The following is a 24,586-nucleotide window of genomic DNA, read 5'->3' as shown; positions in this document are numbered from 1 at the left end:
TATTTCCAGTAGAATTTCTAGGAGTTGTATTGCTGCAATCATCATGAAAACAATAGTTAAACTAGAAGTTTGGACTTTAACAAATGGGAACGTTGCCCTATCAAAAAAGACCAGCGTTTGAGCCAACATGACATCAGTTTGCTGCTGTAGTCAGCCATGGATTTTTCAGCGGAGGAATATAAAAGCTATATCATGACAAAGTCTACTCCAAAATATTTAAAACTTACTAGAAGCAAAATTGCCCTAACATTCTTGGCTTCTAAAATGAAGTGTGTGCCTGGGACAGTCATAGGGGGTTTATCCATTAACTGGACAAGGATGTATTTTTATATTTGTCTCTCTTTTTTTAAACCAGCTTAACAAATGCCATGTGCAATGAAGTTTCATCTTTATCCAAGAAGTTTTCCGATTCTGTAACAGCAGCTGGGGTAAGATAAAAGCAATTTTTTTGTAGCCTATGGCCTTTATTTAGCATAGTTCACTTCTTGAAACAGAAATTGTTACCTGGGTCTGGTGGCTTTACCTGAGGTACCAGCAAAATGGGCACGTATTTCCTCAGATCAAGAACACAGAGCATTTTTACAGCAAATTCCCAGTTGCAGAGAGTTTATAAGCCTCGATAGACGGCAGTGTGTCCCCTGCCTTCTAAAAACTCTCTCATTTTCCCCTGTAACCACTCAGAAACTCTTACCTTCTTGCAGTGAAAGGGCCCCACATTTGAAGTCCCACAGCTTGATGATATTTTCTTCTCCTACTCAGCCTATCCCTTTTGAATACATTTGTGTAAAAGTCATTAACAGATTCCAGCACCTTAAGATGGCTTCATTAGCCTTTGCTAATTCCCCTGTACTAGGGCCACTTGTTTTCGAATGGTTTAAGAGATTAGAAAATCTCTTTCATTGCCCATCTTAAAAAACCAAAACCAAAACCAAATGACTCCAGCTTATATGTCAGGATACTTCACTTAGGAACATCCATTTATCTGTGAACAGCTTTGCTAGAAATGGTATCCTGCCTTTCAAGACGTTTCAAAGATGAGTGACAGATATCTGAGTATTTTAGCAGGATCCAGAGGGAAAAACTGTGCTGTTGCTGAAATTGTTCTGTAAATATCAGAGAAAAACAAACTCTGGCTCTTCTGATTGCTCCATGAAAATGTGAAAGTACATCAAAGGAAATTTTCCTAGTTCTCCCATAAACTCTTCCAGCACATCTCTGAGCATTTTTTCTGAGTTATTTGTGGAGAATATGATTTATTGGGTTGCTTTCATTCTGAATAATTTATATTCCTTCCCATTACTCTGGAAGAAACTGCTTATTTTGCACTTTAGGATTGTATTTTAGCATATCTTTGTGTGACAGTTGCAATAAGTACATGCACAGACATATAGAAATAAATTGCTCATGAAATATTAAGCTGGTCTAGCTCAGAAAATTGGAACCTAAAGCTTTTGCTAGCACTGCTTTGGGGTTTGTTCTTGTCAACTCTGTACTGAATTTTCAGTTTTAGGACCAGATTGTTTTTGTGGACATTTGTGTGGACACAAAAAAGATTGAGCACACAGACGTTTTCCACTGCTAAAATACTCTCTAGAAGATACTTTTAGAAGGGCAGTCTGATGATCTTCATGTGCTGTCCCATCCCTGTAAGCTTTTGGAGGAAGATGTGGGCCTTCTGCTCATAAGGATCAGTAGGAAAGCAAAGAGCACCTGTCACACTGTAGGACTGTAGAAAAACCACATCTTCCTGCACGTCCCAGGGTTTCAGTTTCCTCCTTAGGCTGCCAACAGCACCCAGGTTTGCAAACACATTCCAGTATCCTGCAAAGTGCAGTGACTCGTGGGAAACTGAGAAATGGCTTAGAATGGGAAGTACTGTTTTTTTCAGACATAATACCATCCTTATGGCTGTGTAATAGAGGCAGTAGCTGTAGTGGTGGTTGTACGCATGATCTATAATGTTGGCAATACTGCTGAGTGAGTAGTAATGCAGAAGTAAGAAATAACAGCTTTGATTGCTTGCTACACAAGATTTCTTTCAAATTTCAACTTACTGATTCATGCAATCAGTAGTATTTAACTGATGCTGCTCTCTATCTGTTTCAGTTTATTGACAATCAACTAAACAGTGCACTTCATAATGGATTTTCTAATAACTGACAGTAGAATTGCTCTTCTTTTCTCTTAACCGTCTTCCCTTTGATTCTGCAATCTTTCTCCAAGCTAAAACTAAGGTGTTTCATGTTTTTTTAAATCTGTAATATGAAACCTACAAGGTTGTAAGGAAATCCTTTGGTTAAATTAATTAGTATTGTGTTTCCTTTGCTCTAATAAAGCCCACTGTGTGGTATCGAAAGAAAGCAGATCTTGCTGGAGCTGGAGGTTACCGTCTTTCTCATAAAAAGTGGAAATAAAGAAAGGAACAAACTTTTGCCATTTAAAAAAGCTGAGAAGTTGATGAATCCTGGTTTCCTAGCCTCTAATAGTGTTACTGCTCATTCTACATGCATTGTGCATACCTTACAGGCAGGTGTCAATAGGATGGGGCCAGACTCTATTCTATGGTTCCCAGCGACAGGATAAGGGGCAACAAGCACAACCTGAAACACAGGAAGTTCCATCTGAATATAAGGAAAACCTTCTTTATGCTGAGGGTGACATAGCACTGGAACAGGCTGTCCAGAGAGGTTGTAGTCTTCTCTGTAGATATTCAGATCCCTCCTGAACGAGATCCTGTGTAATCTGCTTTCGCAGGGGGTTGGACTAGATCATCTCCAGAGGTCCCTTCCAGCCCCAGACATTCTGTGATTCTGTGTACCCATTGTTATTCCTATCTACTGGTTGAGAAAATGTTTTGGCCAGCCGGCATTGTCCAGCTCAACATACACTGAGTTCCACCTGGTTTTCCTCCTGTAAGGGAGCTGCTCTGGGCCTTTCATTTCCTCCTAACCACAGATACTTGTGAAATTCCTAAAAACTTCATTTTCTTCCTGACCTGTATTTTTCCTTCTTGTTTCCTTGAAAATTAAAAAATTTTGGGAGAGTTGAAAAGGGCACTGACAGACACATGAACAGATAATGTCACATAAATCTCACATCCATAGGAAACCAGGCAATTTCAAACTCCATGAATTAATAAAAAAGTAAACCCCTCAGCCTGTTTTAGTTCATTGTACTCAGTGATAGAAATATGCAGGGTCTACTGAACTGTGTATGAAATGTAGGTGTGGTTATCAGGAATACTATGATAAACAGCATGAATAAGAATCAAGGTGAAGCAAGACCTTTATAGAATTCATAAAACCACTTCTCAGATATCAGTATATTTCTGTTAAATGTATTTCATGTCCTGTCATTTCATTTTATTTTTCGGTTTACAGAGCAGCATGAAGGCAGAAGTTCTTAACCCCATCACCAATAGTGTGCTATTAGAGGTAAGTTTTCACTCATTTCATGTTGGGAAATGTTCTAGTAAAATGATTTTGAAATGAAAGAGTCACATTTGTATCTGAAGAAAGAACTATATAAACAGTAACGACAGTATAATTCTGGCTGTTCAGTGCTAGGTCATACATCTCTTGATTTTGTGTTTAGCCTCTCCCACAAATCCTATATGAGTAATATTGGAGATATTTCATTTAGGAACATGATTTTAGTGAGGATTCTAAAGAACTGTATGACTAAAGTGAGACTGGCCAGCTCTGAAATTCTGCTGCTGTCAGAGCTCAGCAGACACTTTGTGTTGTGCTTTTTAGCCCTTTTCTAACCTATTCACAAGTTGCCTGGAATAAGTGTGTTCTTACTATTACCTGCTTCAAGCATTGCAAAGTATTTCTGATTCACAGACAGTTTCAGGCTATTCTTTTGTTTAAATTTGTATTGCAGGTGTGCTCCAGTGCTTCCCATCCACGGGTATTTAGATTTCTAGAGAGTCACAATCTAGCAGCAGAGCAGGCTTTGGTCAGCACAGGGATGTGTCAGACACCACCACAGTGTTCATGAGTAATTTAGTTTATTAGATGCCATGATCTATGAGTGACCTCTTCTATTAGACACATCAGAAAAGCACAGTGAGTAAAATGTGCCTCAGTTTTACTGAGAAGAGAGGTCAAGAGAGAGTAATATGCTTATGAAGTACTAAAACGTATATTATCTGCAGCACAAATTCTTTTAACTCTGCTAATTGGATCACACTTCTCTTCAAACATAAACATGAAGTAGTGACTACAGATTGTCATTCTGTATCTAATAGCTGTGTTCCCTTAACAATGAGGAAAAGATTATTTTACAATAAGCGATTTTACATTGAATTAACAGTACCTTTAAGAAAACACATGGAAAGTCGAATAGAGCTGTAGCAAAGATCACTATGTGGTTCTTCTTGTTACAGGCTAAATTTGCTGTTGCAGCCTCAGGAACTGCAAAATCTGGGAGTGTCCAGAATGTGGGATATGATGTTTTGTACTTCTTACATCTTATATTTGTATACAAATACATATTAGTACAGCCTAGGGTCATGGGAAATTACAAACCGCTTAACTGCTATAATGCCAAAAATAGCACTGTGTGTTAAAACCAGTACAATAATTCAAACTTCATTTTAGTATTTCTTCTTCCACCTACGGCAAATTCAAACTTAGTTCTGTTGATGGAGAGACTAACTGGTTTGTATTTAAAAAATCAAATCTACTTCTGAACACTGACATTTTAGTCTACTCACATTACAAACAAAACTGTCCAAGAGTTCAAACTGAGGGGAAAAATCAGATTTTTATGTAGTGATTCAGGCTGTCCTTTTTAGCTGTATTTTGTTGTAGTTTATCATTTTTGTTATCTGCAGAGTCTAAAATCTTGTGTGAATCCATATGCTAATGTAGCATGATGCCAATGTAAAACAAAAAATAATGTAATTTAAAATGTGATTCCTGAAGTACATGACAGCTCTACTGATGAACCACGTTTTCTCTCCCCATTAGGGTTGCAACAGTACTACTTACATTCAGGATGCTTTCCAACTATTGCTTCCAGTTCTGCAAATTTCCCATATCCAGACAAGTTGTTTGAAAGCACAAGAGTGACAGTTTCCCAGCAGCTGTCACCATCGGGCTCAACAGAAACTGCAGACCTGATGTCTTTTAATATATGCAGGTAGAAGAGATGGTACAAGAGATGTCTGGCCGCTTCGAGTCCTTTGAAGACTCTAAATGCAGTTTTGCACATACAATATTGAACAACATTTTGAAACTCGTCAGACTTTTAGACTTCAGAAGTAGTTAGTAAAGGGAGTAATTTCTTTTCCATTAGAGTATATCCTTTGCAGGAATTTAAAATGTTTATTGATATTAGCATTGACATAAACACAGTTTCTAAAAGTTGACCATTTCAGTTGTGTTCCATGTATGAAGTGAATTGGAATGTAAAGTTTAAAACATTTCAGCCCAAAAGACCATTTCTGTTGTTTGCATCCTGTCAGTTAAAATGTGTATTTCAAAAGTTGGTTTCATTATCTAATTTGAGGCAACATGAACAAATTATCATAGTGCTGTGCTAATTAAATATTGCTTACAGTAGCAAACAGTAACATCATAATAATATGTACCACCTACATAGCACTTTGTATTGAAAGAGTTATACAGTAATAGGTATGAACTTTTTAAAATGAAAGTTATGGAGGATCTGCATAAAGAATTATACTGAAAAGAAATGTTCTGAGCCAGTTAAGAGTGCTAAGCTCTATATTTGCTGACCCATAATTTTTTGTTTATGTCTGTTTCTTCATTCCAACAGCTGAACAACATTGCAGTCTGAAGTAATCTTTTTAATATGCAAGGGATAGAAAATTTCCCTTTTGTTTGGCAATTGAAACACCCCCAAAATAATCTCCTCTCAGATGCATCACCAGGTTAGCACTTTGGGGTTTAATTTAGGTTTTAAACATTGTGAACCTTTTATCAAATGGAGTTACTGATACCAACAATTCAGCTGTACAGGTTTTGGGCACAGAAGAGAAGTTGTGAAAACAAGTTAAGAGAGAATTGGTTTGGGTGGGGAGGTCATAAGTCAGCTTTTCTCTGGGGCAGTAGTTACACAGAGCATAAATGAGCAGCAAGAATGATGTTTCATGATAACATCAGTAACCGTGATAATTTGTCTATATCCTTACCTTAGAATCCTGAGCTAGGAACCTCAGAATTTGTTCAGGTTAGTTTACCTCGTAGACAGGAAGAACATCCCAGTATTTTATGTAGCATCTTCTCCTGGACTGTCATTGTTTATTATGATTCTTTCAGCTATTTTGTATTTTTTTCCACTTGATACACTCATGGGTTGTATTTAAATGCTATTTAATTGTAGTCAACATCTGAATATTTTTTACAATAGAAGTAAGTTCATAAATCATAAAAATAATGAAATGGAGAGCAAGGAAATACTATGCTGTTTTTTAAGAGAGAGAAACCATGCTTCTGCTTTGCACATGATAACTTTTTTGACACCAAATAAGAGAGGACAGAAAGGTCTCTGTGTGTCTTACAGTATTGTGGTTCCTGTTCTGCTGTCACACACATTGTGGCTTTTCCTTCTTTTGTTACTTAGAGATGGACTTTTCAGTATCCCCGAAGTAAGGTTTGTTACATACAGTCTATTTTCTGCCACCCTGTAATTGAACAGATTTGAGATATCTTTCTGGGTAAGTAGAGGGGGTGCAGACTTCAAATCCACTTGCCCAAAATGTGAAAAAACCACCTTACAGCAATGTGAACAAAAATAAGAAAAAGCCCCTTGGCAGCTGCAAAGGCAAACAAAGCTTGACATTCATTGGTATTTATGCCATATTGAACAGCTAACGTTACCTTAACATGTGGGTCACAGGACGATGCAACCAGTCAGCAGACTCACTAGCCCAGAGGCAGGATTCAGCTCCCACCAAACATCATACCCACCACACTTCTATCTGGCATCACTTTATTTCTGAAAGCGTCACTTCAAAAATGTATTACAAAATAATGTTTAGTTGATACAAAACATTTCACCTCTGACTTCTACACTTTGAGGGGAATAAGCAGACTGTTCTCTAGTCGTCCTGCCTGGCAGCTGGCAGGCACACACACCTGTGCTTGCTTGGCCAGAGGTCATTCTGTACACACTGCGACCCAGGAGAACAGCTCCTCAGTGCTGTTCGTGAGGTTATTGTATATGGTGTGTGTTTCTGTTGTTCTGTACTGGCAAGCAGAATATAATACCTGGCTAAAGCTTGTTTATTTTTTCAAAGACAGTTTTCACCTATCAATCATTACGACCTGGATTTATTTTTACTTTAATTTGATCGTGATTTTTCATCAAGAATCCTTTCTGTTCACTTTGGAGTACTGCTCTACATTAGGTATCTGCAAAGATCATATTACTGCCAAATGAGTCACAGAACACGGCAGTAGCTATTCTGTATCAGTCCTAATCTGAGTTAGTGTTTTCTGACATAAATTGATTTACTTACTTTTTATATGGATCTTTTTTTTGTTCTCTGAACTGGAGCGCAGAATATATAGTATTAAGCCTGTCAGAAAAATGTGTTGACTAGTGGTGGTGCCTTTCAGCAGAGCCTGAATAATATAGTATTAGAAGCCTCAGGGGATAATGTTTGCAGTGGTTGAGGGGCATTCATAAGACAAAGATCGCTTGTCTGAGATACTGCTTAGTAGAGGTTTCACTGTCTTGCTTAAATTAGGTATGTATTGAATAAAGTACCTTACCCTGAAGTAAAAGAAGCCATAAAAAATAACATGGAAACTTAAAGTATTTACATCCATACAATGTACAAAGGAAAATAGGGCAGAATATGAGCATAGGGTTACTCCATCTGATCTCAGACGCAGTCGTCTTGCCTTAGGAAAACTGAATGTTGTATCTTTACATCAGTTTTAGGTAAATAACATTTCAGTAGAAAGGTACTGTGTGGATGTAACCAGAATTTTTTGTTTACACAGATTTGTATTTTTCCATCGGTCAAATAAATGATTTTAGAGACTGAACTGAGACAGTATACCAAAAAAAGAATGTTTTGAAGAATAATGTGGTGGAAGGATGCACTCAGTGAAGCCTTTCACTTTGTGATTTACCTTTGGAATGATGAGTGATTTTGCTGAGAGTCTGGCAAAACCAGATGTTGCCTTAAGCTTTTAAGGGACAGTGTTCTTTCTTTCATCACCACCTTTTCCCAGGTCAGTATGCTGAGTGTGCCTTGGCACTTGTCAAAGTACAAGATTTTAGATAGTTATTTAAGAAATAACCTAGACTCTGAAGATCACCTGTTCTTTTGAGCAGCTCTGGGGTTTGTGGCATTCCGTTCACTTTTGAGCACACCTTTTGATGCAGAGACAAAGGAAGCAGGCTTTTGCACTCGCTAAGCTGAGAAATTTATCAAGATGAAACTTAAACCAGTGTCTGCAGACCTGCAGCCTTGCAGATGATCCACTGTTATAGTCCTCACTGAAAGATGACCTAGAAGTAAACTGTTAGACAAGTAATTTGCTCTGTTTGTATATTAGAGGTATTTGCTATTTTATTTTATTTTAGGCAGACAAACCAAAGCAAGCTGTAAGTTGTTTGCTGCTCTTTAGGTATGGTCTATTCATGTGTAAACATCTCTTCCCCATGATTTGCTCCTCCACCCCAGCATCCATTGCTTGTGACAGCTAAACAAAGGAGCTGTCTCTTCCACTTTTTTCATGCTGTTTAGATCATCCACTGAAGCCGTTAATATCTTCCTCTAAAATGTGCCTCAATCTTATAGTACAACATCGCAATCATTACAAGCTGAGATGCTTTTTAATGATGTTTCCAGAGTCACCCACTAGTCAGGCTTCATAAATACTTTAATGACGCTGAAATGCCACAGTGTTTGGAGTGATAAATACAGATTTCCACCATTTTTCTGATTCCCAGAAGTATTTTTATTGCGCAGGCAGTCACCCAGTGTACAGGATTATCTTTGAGACATAGCAGTTCTATTTCAAATGACAGCCCTGTCCTTACTGTTAGTCTCAAAGAATGTAGACAGTAGAAAAGGACTTTCCTAAGATCTTTATAAAACCTCTCATAGCAAGGCTTAGCGTGTCAGACATCAGCCTGTCTGACCTACTTTGGAATTCTTACAGCCTGACTGGAAAACCCCCTGGATGTTCAGCACTCTTTTTCTGTCTCTGGTCAACCTGTGTTGCTGAAGCTGTTTTTAGTGTGTGACCTGTATATTTTCCATGCTCTGACTCCTACTTCAGTATTCAGTATTGACAATGGTGTGTAGTTATAGAATTTAAAAAAATGAAAATAAAATGTCAAAATGGAGCTGTTCAAAAGATGGGGGAAGGAAAATGCTTTTCGAAGGAAAAGAAGAAAAAAAAAAAAAAGGATGTGCTTCCTGGAAATAGAAGCAATTTTCAAGGTTGGATTAGAGAAAAGGCTCTCTCACAGAATTTTTCAGCATTGTTCAGGATAAACCAGAGGTGGCACCTGATTAGTGTCAGGGCACTTCTGCAGTAAAATGAAAATCTGCATGAACTTGAAGGAAATAAGTCAAAGCTCAGAACATTCAGGGAGAAAGAGCTCGAAGGAAAGGTGATGGCTAATTGCATCACTGTGGACCAGGAGTGTCCATTCTTCTGCTGCCTGCACCCCAGCAGTCCCTGGGCACACATCTGCTGAGAACTCCCATCAGTCTCTTTCTCTTTGCAGTCTTTTTGAGGAGGAGCTGTGCATTCTGCCTTTAGAACATTTTACCCAAGCAGTGAAAGAAAATTTCTTATGTAACATGATAACGTGCAAAAACACTGCAGTGAGGACTACTCATGATTCTTAGTGAGCTGGATTTGCTGCTGCTGTAAAGAGGAAGACATGAGGATGTTGCTCACACAAATGTGTGCTATTTCTCTCCCGCACTGCTGGCTCCTGAGGTTCTTCCCTCCTGCCTATCATCTTGTGCTTGAGAGGCTGCACCAGGATGTCCTTTCTCTCACATCTTCAGTTTTGAACAGGCCAGAGATGAAGACAAGGGGCTAAGATGACATGGGAAGAGAGAAACCAACCGGATCTCAGGAGAAAATGGGAAGACACTACACTGGTTGCTTTTTTAGCCCCCTCATTCCTTCTCCAGTGTAAGGAGGTTGGACTAGAGACTGCCCAAGGTCCACTTCAACCTGAATTACCTTAGGATTACTTTTTTTTCTCACCATTCTTGCCAATGTATCCCCATTCTCCCACTGCTTCCTGTAGTTTGGGTTATACTTGCAAGACACAGTGCTTTCTATTCAACAGATTAAAAGCTTGTAGGAGCATTTTGGGTTTACTTGTTCTTGGTGTTTTTAAAGGTAACTTGGAAGATGGAACCTGCCAGGGTAGTGAAACCAAACACTTGTAGAACCGGAGGGTAACTGAGGGTGATACGCTAGTTAAGTCACAATTTAGCTACCCAAGGAAAAGGATAGAGAGAGGTTGTAGTCACCAAGAATAATAGAGTTAAATTATAGGAGAAAGGGAAATAAATTGGGGTCACGAGAGCAGGGCTGTCTCTATCAACAAGGTCTCTGGGTTACCAAAGGGGAAGACTGATAGATAGTGCCATGCTTTGACATATTCAAACAGTGACTAAAGTAGCCTTAGCAGTTCTGCAGTGTACTGAGGTAGATACGTCTCTTCATCTGTAAACTCCTGTTTCATAGTTAGAAAGGAAGGAAAGAAAAAAACCCAAACCAGAAACAAATTGTGAGGTTTATTTTATAGACTGTATTAAAAAATCCATTTCTGAAAAGGTTGAAGTTATCACCACATATAAGCAATAAAGCCTCAAAAGCCCCCAAATCAAAGAAGTCAGTATTTTTCTCTGATTTTTTTATGAGATGGTAACAAACAATAGAAATGGATGCTTCAGACTTATCCAACCAAATAGAAAAAATTCCATATGGCATCAAATCACTCAGAAAGCTAATGTTCACAACTACTGCTATTAAATCAGAGCGGTTTGGTGTGGTACATTGACGGGAGAAGCAATTTCAGAAAGCTTCAGGAGGGAAAAAGCTATATAAATGTAAGGGATGGAGGTTATGAAGTATTAACATGGTGCTAAATTGCTGCATATCGTATTTGCAATGGGCAGTTTACAATCTGTTCATCCTGATGGATTTAGCTCAGGGGAGTCTCAAATCCTGGCTCTGCAATTTCTGTCTCTGCCTTGTAATTGATGTACGCACAAATTGTACCCACAAATAACGCGTGTGTGTGTGTGAGCACCAAATGAGTCTGGACCCCGCACATCCCAAAAGATCTGTCGCACTCAGAGGAGCAGGAATAAATGGAAAGGAAGGAAAAGTTCCAGGAAATAATGAGTCTGAATACTAATGACCTCAGCCAGTACAAAAGATAGAAATGAAATCTATGAAAAAGTACAAAACCTATTTGTGTCTTAATGTGTTATTAAAAACAATAATAACAGTTTTGTGGTTTGAAGCCACATTATTGTTTTTATGCATTTATTTCTTTATGATCTAAAATGTTGCAGAATTTCCAAAGGTCTCCTGGTTTACAGGAGAAATTAAAACGTAGTGCTCAATACCCTCCTGTGATCTTTTAGCCACCTTCCTCAACAGCCAGAAATTGTATCTTTTAAGCATGTTAATCATCTAGAGTATTAATTATGCTGAAAACTGTGCTTGTTTCATGAAAGTAGAGGATAATTTCTGTCTTTAAACAGATTTTCTTATCCTATGGAGAATATAAAATATTCTCTGATAGAAAATGAAATAATGGCAAGGTTTCTATCACAGCAGTAGGATTAAGTATAAATCCCGAATGAACTGAAAATAGATGTAAAATCCATACTCTCCTACTGAAGTTGTTTCTACAGCAAAACATGTTTGTCCCTCATATTTTTTTAATACCAAATAGTTTTGGTGATGGACAAAATGGAGCTTCTCAAGTAAAATGCACAGTTGGCATTCTCATGAAAAGGCAGGTAGCGGCTCCCCAAACTGGAAATAGAGATGCTTTTCTCTGTGGTGCGTGTATGATGTGTCTTCTTTCATCACACAGTAATGATACTTCACATGATGATATCTGAAGCTAAAGAAAATATTATCAGAAAAAAAGCGGATGTTAATCAGGTCTTTCCTAATTTATCCTAAACGTTATTCTTTTGACTTTCACAGCAACGAATTCCCCTTTTTCTTAATAAACAAAACAACATTGTAACTAAGAGGCAGACAGAATAGATGGTACACATCAGATTGGAACAGAAGATCAGGGAATGATACCTGCCAGCAGAACAGTGGGTTAGGTACCTACCCCTAGAGAGCATAATAGTGGAATCGGAGTGGGAAGCACTGGATTGTACTCACTTCCAGGTAAGCGTGGCAATGTCGGAGTGGCAGAGCCAAAAGCTGCCCTAGAGAGCACACATCCCATCCACCTGGTTGGAGTGCTCCAGAAGGATGTCTGTCCCTCAAGTGTCTCAGGCTGGCTTTCTGCAGCACATCCCCAACTACACACACCTCAGTCTGGAACTGTCTTTTAAAGGTAGGTGGTGACTGGTCTTGTGCCTTCAAATAACTAGCAGGCTTCACTCTTTTCCTCCTTCCAGGCAGCTAGATGAGGGGGGAAGTTTTGTGTGAGATCTGCCTCCACTCCCAAGTCTCTTGCTCTATGTCAGCTCCGGGGCATCTCTTCATGAGCTGCTGTTTCTGCAGCTGAGTGTTCAGAAGTGAATCTGGGGTATTAACAAGATGTCTGATCCAAAATAAGCTAAGCTGTCCTAATGAGGGAAAATAAAAATAGACCCATGCAAATCAACAGCTGGACAAAAGAACTTGCAAACCTGTGCCCAGCTCCATTTCCCATATTGTATACCGTGGGACAAATTTGGAGGTAAGGAAATAAGAGCAGCTTTCTCCACATCCCTAAGGGAAAAATACTCCTTAGTAATCATCATTGAGACTTGGGAAATTTAGACCACAGCTCTCACAGTAGCATGTGATGAGGAACCTCGACACATGAAAATGTCCAGATCCCAGTCAAGCTCGTCTTGGTTTTTAAGGAATTATGCAATGCCAGGTGGTGTGGGGGGAAGTACAGGATTTCGTTACTTCTTACTCTCACACCAAGTGAAAAAGCAAATGTAGTTTGTCACCCATTCTGATAGTTCGTGTAGCTGCAAGCCCAATAACATCTGTCTCCCTTTTCCTTTACATCATAAGAACTGGGATAAGAAGGGTTCCTTGGCTGTAAAATCATACTGGGGGCAGCAGCTGCTGAAGTGAGCTAGAAAATGACAAGCGTAGGCAGGATACAATGCATCAAAAATTGATGCTGGCTGATGGAACAGTGGGTTTAAACAGCCTGCACAGTGCCCATTACAGCCCAGTTCTGCGAGCAAGCCAGAGTGCTTCCCTTCAAAAACCTCCCAGTGTCTGTTCTGGAGAGAAACACAACCTGGCGTGCGTTTCCTGCAGAGCCCAACAGCTGTGCCAACTGCCCTGGAATGCGCTCGGCAGTCTGATTCTGTGAGCTCTTGAGTACTGAGAGGAGTTTTCATTTTAGTGCCTGATTAAGACTTGAATCTAATGGAAGCAGAAACAGAGGAGGAAGTAACTTTCATAGCGTTAAAAAATAAACATGTAATTGAGTGACTGCATACAGTCCTGAAAACAATTTAAAGCTGCATATGGACATAAATCTTTTTTCATAGTTATCTACAGGAATTCATGAAAGCATAAAAAATGATGTCTTATTGTAATGGCCAACTGGCAAACCCAGTATGCCAGTACTAGCAGGATCTTCTGCCTGCAGCTGCGTCCCTCCCCCTCCATTTCCTGATGATTTTAACCACAGTACTATCACTTCTGAGCACTGAACTGATGCTTTTCAGAAGAAGCGTCAAAAGCATAATTGGAAGGGTCCCAGCAATTTCAAAGAACACCTACTGTTCTTCACAGATCCATGCATGATTTATAAACACAGCTTAACTGTAGTCTTTCTCATGCTCCTGAGTACACTTGGCATGTACCTCTGCTAGAATGTTTTGAACTGTGAGTTCCACTGTTTGCCTTGCACAATTTGTTTCTTCTGCTGTTTCTGTGGGCATCTTGCTTGAAGACAGATGAGAGAGGGATTATTTTAAATACAAAAACATTTTTGTAAAGCCACAATCACACAAGGAAAGGCAGGCAGAGAATATTTCTAGTTGCCTTTTCTGTTTGTGCTACTCAGTTCTGCAATGATGGCATTTAAAGACCTCTGCAGGAATGCCACAGGGCCTGAGTCAAAGCCCAGACAATATCTCACGTGGACCTGCACTGAATTTTCATAGAGTCATAGAACAGTTTGGGTTGGAAGGGACCTTAAGGATCATCTGGTTCCAACCCCCTGCCACACAGAGGGATACCTTCCCCTAGACCAGGTTGCTCAAAGCCCCATCCAATCTGACCTCAAGTACTGCCAGGGATGGGGCAACCACAACTTCCTTGGGCAGCCGGTGCCAGTGTCTCACCACCCTCACAGGGAAGAACTTCTTCCTAATGCCTAATCTGAATTTACCCTTCTCTAGTTTAAAACCACTCTTCCTTGTCCTATCACTACATGTCCTTGTAAAAAGTCCCTCTCCAGATTTCTTGGAGTCTCCCTTCAGATACTGGAAGCTGCACTAAGGCCTCCCCCGAGCCTTCTCTTCTCCAGGCTGAACAAGCCCAACTCTCTCAGCCTGTCTTCACAGGAGAGGTGCTCCAGCCTCTGATCATCAGTTTTGCTGGTATTAGACTGGCATCTGCACAGTTAAATTTCTAAATTCTAGGGGAGGGTATCCTCAGAGAATGACAGCAGTGATGTGAATTCCAGATGTGAATGTAGCTGGATATGAATCAGCCCCTCATACACTTACTGATGTCTTGTGTCAGTCGCCCCACATGAGATATTTTGTGCCCATGGGCTTTTAGGTTGTAAGAGAGGAAAGGGACCCTTCAACTTCTTTTATTTGACAATTTCTGTGAAAGAGGTTTTCACCTTTTTAGCCATACACATGCTTCCCCTGTGCGTCATCCCTGTCAGCTACCTGTCGTATACCTCATGTTCCAATTTTGTGATCCATTTCACCTGAAGGTAAGATTGTGCATTAAATTCTGTATTCAATGGGAGATTAACTTGCCTTATCCAACTATGCCACTACACTGTCATTCAGGAAGAGATGCAGAGATGTGAAGCACCTTACGTGTTCAAGGATCTCAATGCTCGTCACAAAGAGAGATGATGGCGAAAGGCGGTGTGCTAAAAATCGTTGTCAGTTGCTGATGTGGAACTTTCATTAGCTTTTATGCAGCCTTTGACACATCCACCAATTTTATTAAGAGAATTAATGGGAGGCAGGACACTAAGATTTTGTCATCTTGTCCTTGGGGCATTCACTGTCAAAGAGATTGATGCAGTAAATAAAGCGTTCAGTCTAATAGAAGTTTGTGTGAGTTTGATGCAGCAACAGCTCAGGGCAGGATACTAGAAGCTTTTTACAACAACAAAAGTCCACAACAGTTGTCTTTAAGACACTGAGTTTTCCTTCTTTCTTTCCTCATAAAATGGCAGCACTTCATCCAGAAACTGTCAGGTCTGTATCTGTCTCTAATTCCCACAAATAAGAGAATACTGCTCTGTTCCCAGTCATTCATGAAATCTATTAACACTCGTTTTGATTCAGAGAATACAGTGTGCTCCTCCCCAAACGGGCAGAGCACGGAAGTGCTGCAGGAGAGGGCTCACAGTCACCCTGCGTGCCATACACATGATGTTCATTCTGCCCTGAGCACTTCAAGAAGAAGTGCACCTCTGGTGTGTTAGAAGCCCCGAGACCTGCCCAGCCAGCCTGCCCAGACTCCACTTGGCACCACTACTGGGAAAGATGGAGTGCCACAAAGGCAGGACACAGTCATGGAGGGAAGTCACTCCTTAGGACAGGCTTTCTTAAGCCTCCAAGAGCAAGTTTAGCTGAAACCTTCCCAACATGACAATGATTTCAGGGCTAACCATCAGCAAAATCATCTCACTGAATGCTCCAACACCTTCAGATAGGCTGTTCGTCATATACAGGAGCGTTTTAATGGGCGTGGTGATTTGAGTCTGTCTTGTCCACTTTTATTTCTTACTCCCCACTTATTCTTTGTCCTCCCTGTTTTAGGGAACAGACACTGAAATGTGTTCAGAAATGCTAGTCCTCTTGCAGTTTCTCATGCTGCATTTTTTGCAGTAAAGGGAGCTAGTAGCCTCACTTCAATAGACAAATTCAGTATTTGTCCTTATGATCTGCTCTCCCAGATTTCTATCAGTCTATCAGTCTATCAGACTATCAGTCCCGCTTCCTTTTTCTGTCTTTTTGTCTGTCACAGAAAACGGTGTTCACTGCTGGCACACCAGACCCAGATATACCCCCAATAGCATTTTAAAGATGGTAGAAATAATAGTTGATGCAAGTAGTGCTCAGAAAGCTGTAAATACCGGTTGATGCAAGTAGTGCAAGTAGTGAGTAATGAGCACTACACAGCCTCTGTTTTAGCTGAGGAGAAACAGTTCTTACCATGGGGCAAATATGTAATGACGTGTCATTGGCAGAGACAGAAAAGTCTGATTCTAGCAGGCTGTCCCCAAACAGCATTGCCTCCAAATGCAAATATTTGCCCTGGGTAAAATGTTTGTGTTCCCTATCTTCCTAACATCAGCCTTATGGTAGTTAATGTCACCTCTTGACAGCACTAAAGAAATACGTCTACAGCTGTAATATGTAAAGAGAGGACTGTCTTAAAGCTCTTGAGAGACTTGGCTCATTCCTTTTTTCCAGGACAGTTGCTAATACTTGCTCTTTGGCAAAGGTACAAGTCCAGAAGTTGGTGAATTTTTTACTAGCTGAATTAACTGTCACTGTGATAGTAAACAATGGAAAAGTAACAGAGCACATGCATGCATCTCTGTGACCACAAACACAAATACACACACAGACAGATGTGCAGATACACACACATGTAAGCTATAACATTACACACAGAGGAACATGGCCACATGTGTGTGGCCATATGTATATCAATATACTTACACTCTAAAATCAACAGTATTGTCTTCAATATAAAGATATTAACAAGATATTTATAGAAAGAAATGTGTCTTTTTCTGACATAAAGAGAACCATTCAGCAGAAAGCAGCAATCTGTGATGGATTATTGGTCTCTCTCCATCTATTAGCAAAACAAATATTTCCTTATTGCAGTCTGAAGCAATAAGCAAATAATATGCCTTATACTTTGCTGTCCTGCCTGACCTGGATTTTTAACTTATGAAATTGCTGTGGCTGAAACCAACATTGTCAAACCTTTCACCTGCCAGTGTGTTGGGTTAAGGGCCATTTCTGAGGCCATCACCAATTTCTCCATCCAGCTCAGTAGCAACAATGGAGGTGGCAGGAATGATCCTTGGTTTTCCATTTCCTCCTCTCTACAGCTGCTGTTAGACATGCCACACCTGCTGCGCAGTGAGCCTCCTCACACAGAAGTCAAATAAACACTCTGTGCTGTGGTTAATGCCTTCTCTGAGTGCAGCTCCAACTAGCTGGAAATGAGAAAAGCATAACTCGAAAGTGGCTTGCCTGTCCCTCTCTTGCCTGTTTGATGCAGGGCAGGCACTGACCTAACTCTTACCCATGAGTCTGAAGCCAGATTTGCAGCAGAAGAGGGCAGATATTAGCGCTATCTGCAGTGGAGCTCTCCTGGGTTTCTAACTCTGTCTCCAATCCTTCCTTGTTTGAAGCTTTTGTGTGTGTGGTCTGAAAGGGGGTTGCTTCAGGGGAGCAACTGGTAGTGTGATACAAACATGATGCTTTTTGATCAAGAAGCTCCTGATACACACTTCTTATATACATCCCACCTCCTTCTTGGGTAAAAAACCCCAGGTTTTATCAAGTTGATGTAGTCTGTAACTGTCATTGTCAGTTCTGGGAATTTAATCATCTTAGTGTTTTTCAGTCTCAGTGCTAAGCCGTCCATGTGTGGCACTTCTGACACAGCCAGCTCCTCCCTGCTGAGCAAGCTAGTCTTTAGTAGCACCCTAGAGATTTCATAGAGACAACCTTTGTATTTGTGAGAAAAGCAGACTGCAATCTCCTCCCACAGCCTTAGTAACCAAAAGGACTTGTAGTTAGCAAGTTTTCTTGTAACTGCAGTGTCAGTTACAGTGTTAGCCACAGAGCCACCCACGAACACCCGTAGTAACGAGTTGAATCCGACCTTAGCAGATGGAGGGGGAAGGGTTTATTTGCAGGAAGTGAAGCAAAAATAAAGCAGAAAGTGCTTTTATTATTTTCACACAGTAGCTTTGAGACATTATTCCTTTGAAAAATGTTATTCAAGATCTAATATGGTGAAAAGCAGGATCTAGATCTAAGTTCCTGCCTCTCCAGCCACATCTTTTGAAAAGCTTTCACAGTGTCACATAATATTACAATTCCAGGTATTTGGCATTAATCCTACGTCTTACATCCAGTTTTCACCTCATTGCTGGCAGTTTTTCTAGCAGGGAGACTGTGTTATGACCTGGAAAGCAAGCCTGCTTCTACAGCTCATCACTGAAACAAAGTGTTTGGGGGTTCTCAAGGTACCTAATCTTCTTTCAGTCACTGACCCCAGAGATTAAGGAAATGGATAATGCCAGCCCAAAGTGTCCTGGATCTCATGTTTTGTCTCACAGAGCAACTAAAGAATGTGCAAAGCTGTTCCATTTTTCCTTTCTACTCTTTAATACATAACACTTAATATAATGAATCCAACAGGAGTGCTGGCAGGTCGATTCCAATGGATACTCCCACCTCTAAGAATACAAAAGTCAAATTTTTATGGGAATGGGCCGTGACATTTTTTTCCTCCCTCTAAAAGATCACTTTTGGCGAATCCAACATCCAGGAAGAACAAAGCATGCTAGTGATCAGCCATAGTACTGTATAAATCCAAGCAGTGGATACCAATGAGAACCCGCTTAGCAACACATCCCATTACAACCTTAGAAATATCTGGGGTTTAACCCCTGGGTAAATGTTCTCAAAGGAAACAATGAAGGTGGGCAGGTACGCAGCAGACAAGGATGTGGGAAGATAAAGGTTTGCCTGAGAGACAGTGGACATACAGTTTGATATTGAGTTTCCAATAAAACTCCATCTGATTTAAACAGATGTAAAAAAGGAGCTTCTTAAGCTTTTAACCTAAAAATTCCCCATTAACAGTAATATAATCTGTGCAAAGAGTCCTAAGCTTGTCTATGCAATTGATATATTAGTCTCTATTATTTATTCAAGTAGCATCTGTTTGTATCTAGGCATTACAAACATTGCCAGGAAGTGCTATCACTTACTGCACATTACTTTTCAGACTTGTTTCATTACCTCTGGACTTCCTGAAACAATTACTGGAGTAATAGGGCTCAAGAAACTTAGATTTGGGAGACTAGTTTTAGTTCCAAGCTGAAGCCAACTTCTTGTCAATCCTTCTGACTGGTATAAAAACAACAGAGCGATATACGTCTTTTGTCTGGGGAGTTTGATCGGCAAACTATTCATTTAAAACACGTTTTCCTTCAGAGATCATTTGTAAATTGCTTCTTTCCTCGGCACTTGTCAGAAACAAATGTCAACATAATGCTGAAGTCCAGGAAACAATATTCTACACCACGAAAATAATGTCAGAGTTTGCACTGAGGCCTTCAGGGACACAGGTTTAAAAGGCTAACACATTAGATTATAGATTACTCTCGGTACCAGAAAGAAAATTGATCTTGTTTCCCTGCCTCCTAGCTCTCACAAAACATATTTTCCAGTTTGTCATCTAGCATACTTGGCTAGAAGAAGCAGTAAGTTATTACGAGCAAATATTGCATACTACTAATTCTAAAAATACAAGGAAGAACAGTAATTGGAGTTGTAAGCTATTTACTCATCTTCTACAGTCGCAGCCACATGACAGTGCTCTCTTTCAGGAATTATGGGCAGTATCTTTGTGGTTTGTGCAGTCAGTGGCATTTGTTGTTTGCTGGGTTTCACTACTGAAAGTTGAAATAATTTTTAGACATATTATTAAACAGCAAATACATCTGCAGAGTGTTAAACACTGAATCTACAAGTCTGAAAGTAACCAAGACCTATCTGCACAAGAGGCAGAGCTAGGTTTTCAGTGGGATTTCAGTGCCTAGAGATGCAGATACATGACTTTTGGGAACTCCCAAAAGCCCTAACCATGTTTTGTCTTTATGGTGGGACTACACCATGCTGATCCTAAGTCTCCCTGGGAAGCAGCTTGAATTAATTTGCTCTTGGAAATTTTAGTGGTAATGAAAATACAAAAGCATGCAAATTTGGGGTTATATAAGAATATCCCAAAATACAAAACCCTACAGGTGGCCAGTTAAGCAGAAACAACTAGAATTTGGAGTGTGAACTTTCAGATACATTTTCACATAAGCGCAGCACAGATTGCTGCTCAGAAACACGATTTAACTTTGCAACCCTAACCCTAACTTGCCGTACATGCAGGGAGAGCTACTGGGTGTCATCCAGTTGCTAACAAAGATGACAGCATGCATCTTAGAAGCAGGGAAAGGCCGAGTGATGCCTTTAGCATGCTGGCAACACAGATCCTGATATGATAGCTTACTGGGATGCAGATATAGAAAGGAAGAAATAGCATTGTTGGGCAAATTAACTCAGCTGTTGATCCAATGCATTTTTCAAAGAACTACTGTAGAACCCAAATAATACTTTAACTCCACCCTGTCCATCCTGTCCCTGACCATCCATAACCTCTGTAAACCTATAAATGGGTTTCTACTGAGTTTATAACAAGAGGATGATCTGTGCCACTTATATTTAGCTACCGCTCTTCTCCATTGACTTCATCATTTGAGCTTCTCCCTTTATAAATGCAATCAAAAAGTAGAGTTTGGATCTGGTAATTTAACCAATAGAATATGAAAAACAAGTTAAAACAAAACTGGGGTAGTTTTAAAAATAGCAGTGGGTCTTGTTTTACCCTCAGGATGAACCTGGAGAGAGTGGAAATGTAGGCTGATAGTCCCTTCAGAGCCTGTGTGTAGCACTGTTCTGCATTCATGCAAACTGAGCAGAGAAAAGGCCCCTTGTGCATCAGTGCTCTATGGAAAGCTTGCAGGGACTATAAAAAGCTCCATAAAATTACCTGCATCCTATGGATTTTATGCTCCTGTCTGAAAAATAAAAAAAGCTCCAAAGCCTTATTAGTTTCACATTTTTCTCTGGAAATGTTGCATCTCAGAAACACATAAATCTGTGTTAAATACTGAATATTATGACAAGTTTTGTTTTTCCCAGCATTTTTCATATAAGTTGCAGAGGAAGAGGCAATTACTCATCTATGTCAGGAACTGAGAAGGATCAGAATCAAGCATGTGATGTGTCACTTGGCCAAGATTAAACAAATTTCTCCTTTCTTGGCTTTGCATCTATTTCCTGCTGTAAAAGCAAGGAGCAGTGAATCTGAACTCACTGGGATGCCAGCCCTGACACTACTGAGCCAGTGTTTGCTTCTGTTTTTAACTTGTCAACTAACCTGAAGCTGTAGAAACACATCCAAGAGCTGGCAGAATTTTGCCTATTTCCTCTAATCTTATAGGAGAGGAACTATTATTTTAATAGGATAGCACAGAAAACAATACAGGAATTCAAATGACTGGGAGGAAATTTGTCTTATTGTTTCTTATGTGCAAATTACAGCTATCAAGCCCACTTATATCAAATTCTATGAATGTCACAAATTCTGAACAGTCCAGAAAACAATCGCAGGCCAGAATCCCTGAGGTTTTATTCTCTGAGTCTTGGTTTTCACCATGATCCTGCAATGCCCTTCTTTCAGGATAAGTTATAAAATTACCATCCATCAGAATTAACTTTGCATTACTGTGAGCCAGATAAATGATCCAAGGAATCCTGTATCTGTATCCTAAAATGTAATGAACCAAACTTGAGCCTAAAAATGAGAATATTATTCCATTTGAGCAACATAGAATAAGGCATTGTGTTTGAACTAAAATTGCCCACACAGACTGTAGATAACAGTATGAATAAATAAATAACAATATGCTTTCCTGTCTGCACAGTCCCATTCTAACATAGGAATGGGAACAAGCCTTTTTTCTAATATACCTTATGCTGCTTTCAAAACAGGATAAACATAAACAAGGAATGTCATTCTTATGCTAGAAAAAGAAGTTCTAAATGGGAGTTTATAGTGATAGATTTCTAGTAATATAAATTCACACTTAAGCATAACCCATAGAATTATATGAATGAAACTTCCAGTATGAAAAGGTCCTGCTAGGCAGATTCAGTCTAGGTATTAAAACACTCTGATGTATGCGATGTTTACTGTGCAGGTTCTCTTGGATATTTTTTCACAGTTCATACACACCGGCCTGCTGCCAACAAGTAATTCTGTGCCATTTTTTCAGGTTACAGCTATATGAGAATATCTATTATCGCTTACTAGAGTGGAAAAGGTACTACAGGGGTTCAAGAAAAGCAGGCTAAGGAAAACGTATAATGATAGGGTAAGTATAGCTGCCTTCCCCTTCTCTGGAACTGAGGCTGATTTAAGCAGTAAGCTGTGCATGACAGTTTAGCAGCTTCTGAGTTCTTTTAAAACACTGTGAACAATACTGTCTAGTCCTTGTAATTGCTAATATTAATTTATTAAGTTGTTCCAAAACCTCTTCTACTGCCTCTTCAATTTTAGAAAGCTCCTCAAAGAAGGTCTTGCCAGAAAAGTCTCCTGTGTGGAAATCTCTCTCTAAGAGTCTGTGTCATGAACACGAAGCAAAGAATTGACTTTTCTTCATGGATTATTTTCCATGTGCTACTACTGTTAAGTTCTGTTTGGTTTGAAAATGCTCTGTGTTTGAACATACAGATCAGCCACTTAAAGAATACTTACTTCTTGGGCTGAAAAAAAAGCACCCTCTACTCTTTCCTTTCTTTTGTGGCTGCATGTAAGAGAAACTGTTTTGTCAGTTCATACCATTCAAGACACTGATTTACACAAATGCAATGACAGAACCAGATCCGAAGTCTAGAGAACATGCTCTGTACAGCCCACATTGCAGTGCATACTTTTTTGGCTTAACAGCACAGACAATGTTTAGTCAAATTCATGACCACAATGCTTCCAAGCTCCCCTATCCTCACTATATGTGCATAATCCTTTCTAGTACCATGAATTCAGAAGGCTGAAACTTTAATCCTACCTTAGAGAATATACTATAATTTTCCTCCTTCCACTGGCCATCAGACTTAACAGTTATGATTCATGGCCACAGAGCCACTAACAGTTTCACAATACTTGCATCCATACTGTAAATTACCTTTTTGTAGGACCACAGTGATATTAAGACATTAATTTCCTGAGCCTACCTAGGAAATCATTCTCATTTTCAAAGCATAGGCTTCCTTCTTTTATTTCCCTTAGCCATCTTGAACTTCCAATAACCTTTCAGTAGTAGCTATAGATCTTTTCCTCTATATGATACATTGTCATATCCTCTCAGATACACAGTTATTTAGTCTCATCATGGTGTTTCCAGGTGTCCTAGGTTTAACAGTAGCAGTCTGGTTTTGTGCCAAAAACTAACACAGAATGCACTGTCATCATATGCCCATTCATTGGCGGGACAGCCATGAGTGGCAGGGTGTGTGGGATAGTATGGGCAAGTATCTAGGTCAGTGGGCCCCTCCAGTACTTTGGAATTTCACCACCAAACAAGTGCAAAATCCGGAAGAATTAGTAAAACACTTAAATGAGGTTTGTGGTCAGTCTGGCCATACCAGAGATGGACAAATCATCAAGAAGAAGAGGTGACTTCTCAACCTCGGACCTCAACCGAGCTGCGGAATATGAGAAAGGATTTTACCCGTCAAACAGGGGAGCACATCATCACCTGGTTGCTCCAATGCTGGGACAATGGGATCGACAGTCACAAATTAGAAGGTAGGGAAGCCAAGCAGCTGGGATCACTTGCTAGAGAAGGGGGAATTGACAAAGCAATTGCAAGAGAGAAAAAGTCCCTCAGTCTTTGGAGGCGGCTCTTGGCAGCTGTGAAAGAAAGGTTTCCATACAAGGACGATGTTATGAGTTGTTCAGCCAAGTGAACTACTTTAGACAAAGGCATCCAGTCTCTGAGGGAATCAGCCATCGTAGAGATGATGTATCACATCAAGCCAAATAATGGGGGTATACCCATAGACCCAGATGAAGTCGAATGTACACAACCCATGTGGCAAGATATCGCTGCCCAGGTGCAGAACCTGGCGGTGAGGGTACACCATGTAGATGCCCATGTACCCAAGAGTCGGGCCACTGAGGAACACCAGAACAAGCAACAGGTGGATAAAGCTGCTAGGATTGAAGTGGCTCAAATGGACTTAGACTTGCAACATAAAGGTGAATTATTTTGGGCCCGGTGGGCCCATGACACTTCAGGCCATCAGGGCAGAGATGCAACATAGAGATGG

General features: G+C 40.0%; 2 protein-coding genes across 7 annotated transcripts in view; one reads left to right on the top strand and one right to left on the bottom strand.

The window, feature by feature from the left end:
- Positions 1-6,536, top strand: part of FAM114A1 (family with sequence similarity 114 member A1) — a 32,729-nt gene extending 26,193 nt beyond the window's left edge. For all 4 annotated transcript variants that reach the window (XM_065699020.1, XM_065699011.1, XM_065699003.1 and 1 more), the window contains 3 exons: positions 356-428; positions 3,381-3,434; positions 4,977-6,536. In XM_065699020.1, the coding sequence (XP_065555092.1) occupies positions 356-428; positions 3,381-3,434; positions 4,977-5,078 (229 nt within the window). In that variant the 3' untranslated portion in view covers positions 5,079-6,536. The remainder of the gene's footprint in view (positions 1-355; positions 429-3,380; positions 3,435-4,976) is intronic.
- Positions 3,205-24,586, bottom strand: part of TMEM156 (transmembrane protein 156) — a 39,518-nt gene continuing 18,136 nt past the window's right edge. The window contains exon 6 of one of the 3 annotated variants that reach the window (XM_065699059.1): positions 3,205-6,655. In XM_065699059.1, coding sequence (XP_065555131.1) covers positions 6,630-6,655 — 26 coding nt within the window. In that variant the 3' untranslated portion in view covers positions 3,205-6,629. Of the gene's footprint in view, positions 6,656-10,750; positions 12,106-18,485; positions 20,092-24,586 lie in introns of those variants that run through there. The other 2 variants (XM_065699043.1, XM_065699064.1) reach the window with 2 other exon arrangements.

The sequence above is a fragment of the Lathamus discolor genome, chromosome 1 (assembly GCF_037157495.1).
Source record: "Lathamus discolor isolate bLatDis1 chromosome 1, bLatDis1.hap1, whole genome shotgun sequence".
NCBI classification, from domain to species: domain Eukaryota; kingdom Metazoa; phylum Chordata; class Aves; order Psittaciformes; family Psittacidae; genus Lathamus; species Lathamus discolor.
This window is presented reverse-complemented; position numbering and strand designations above follow the sequence as displayed.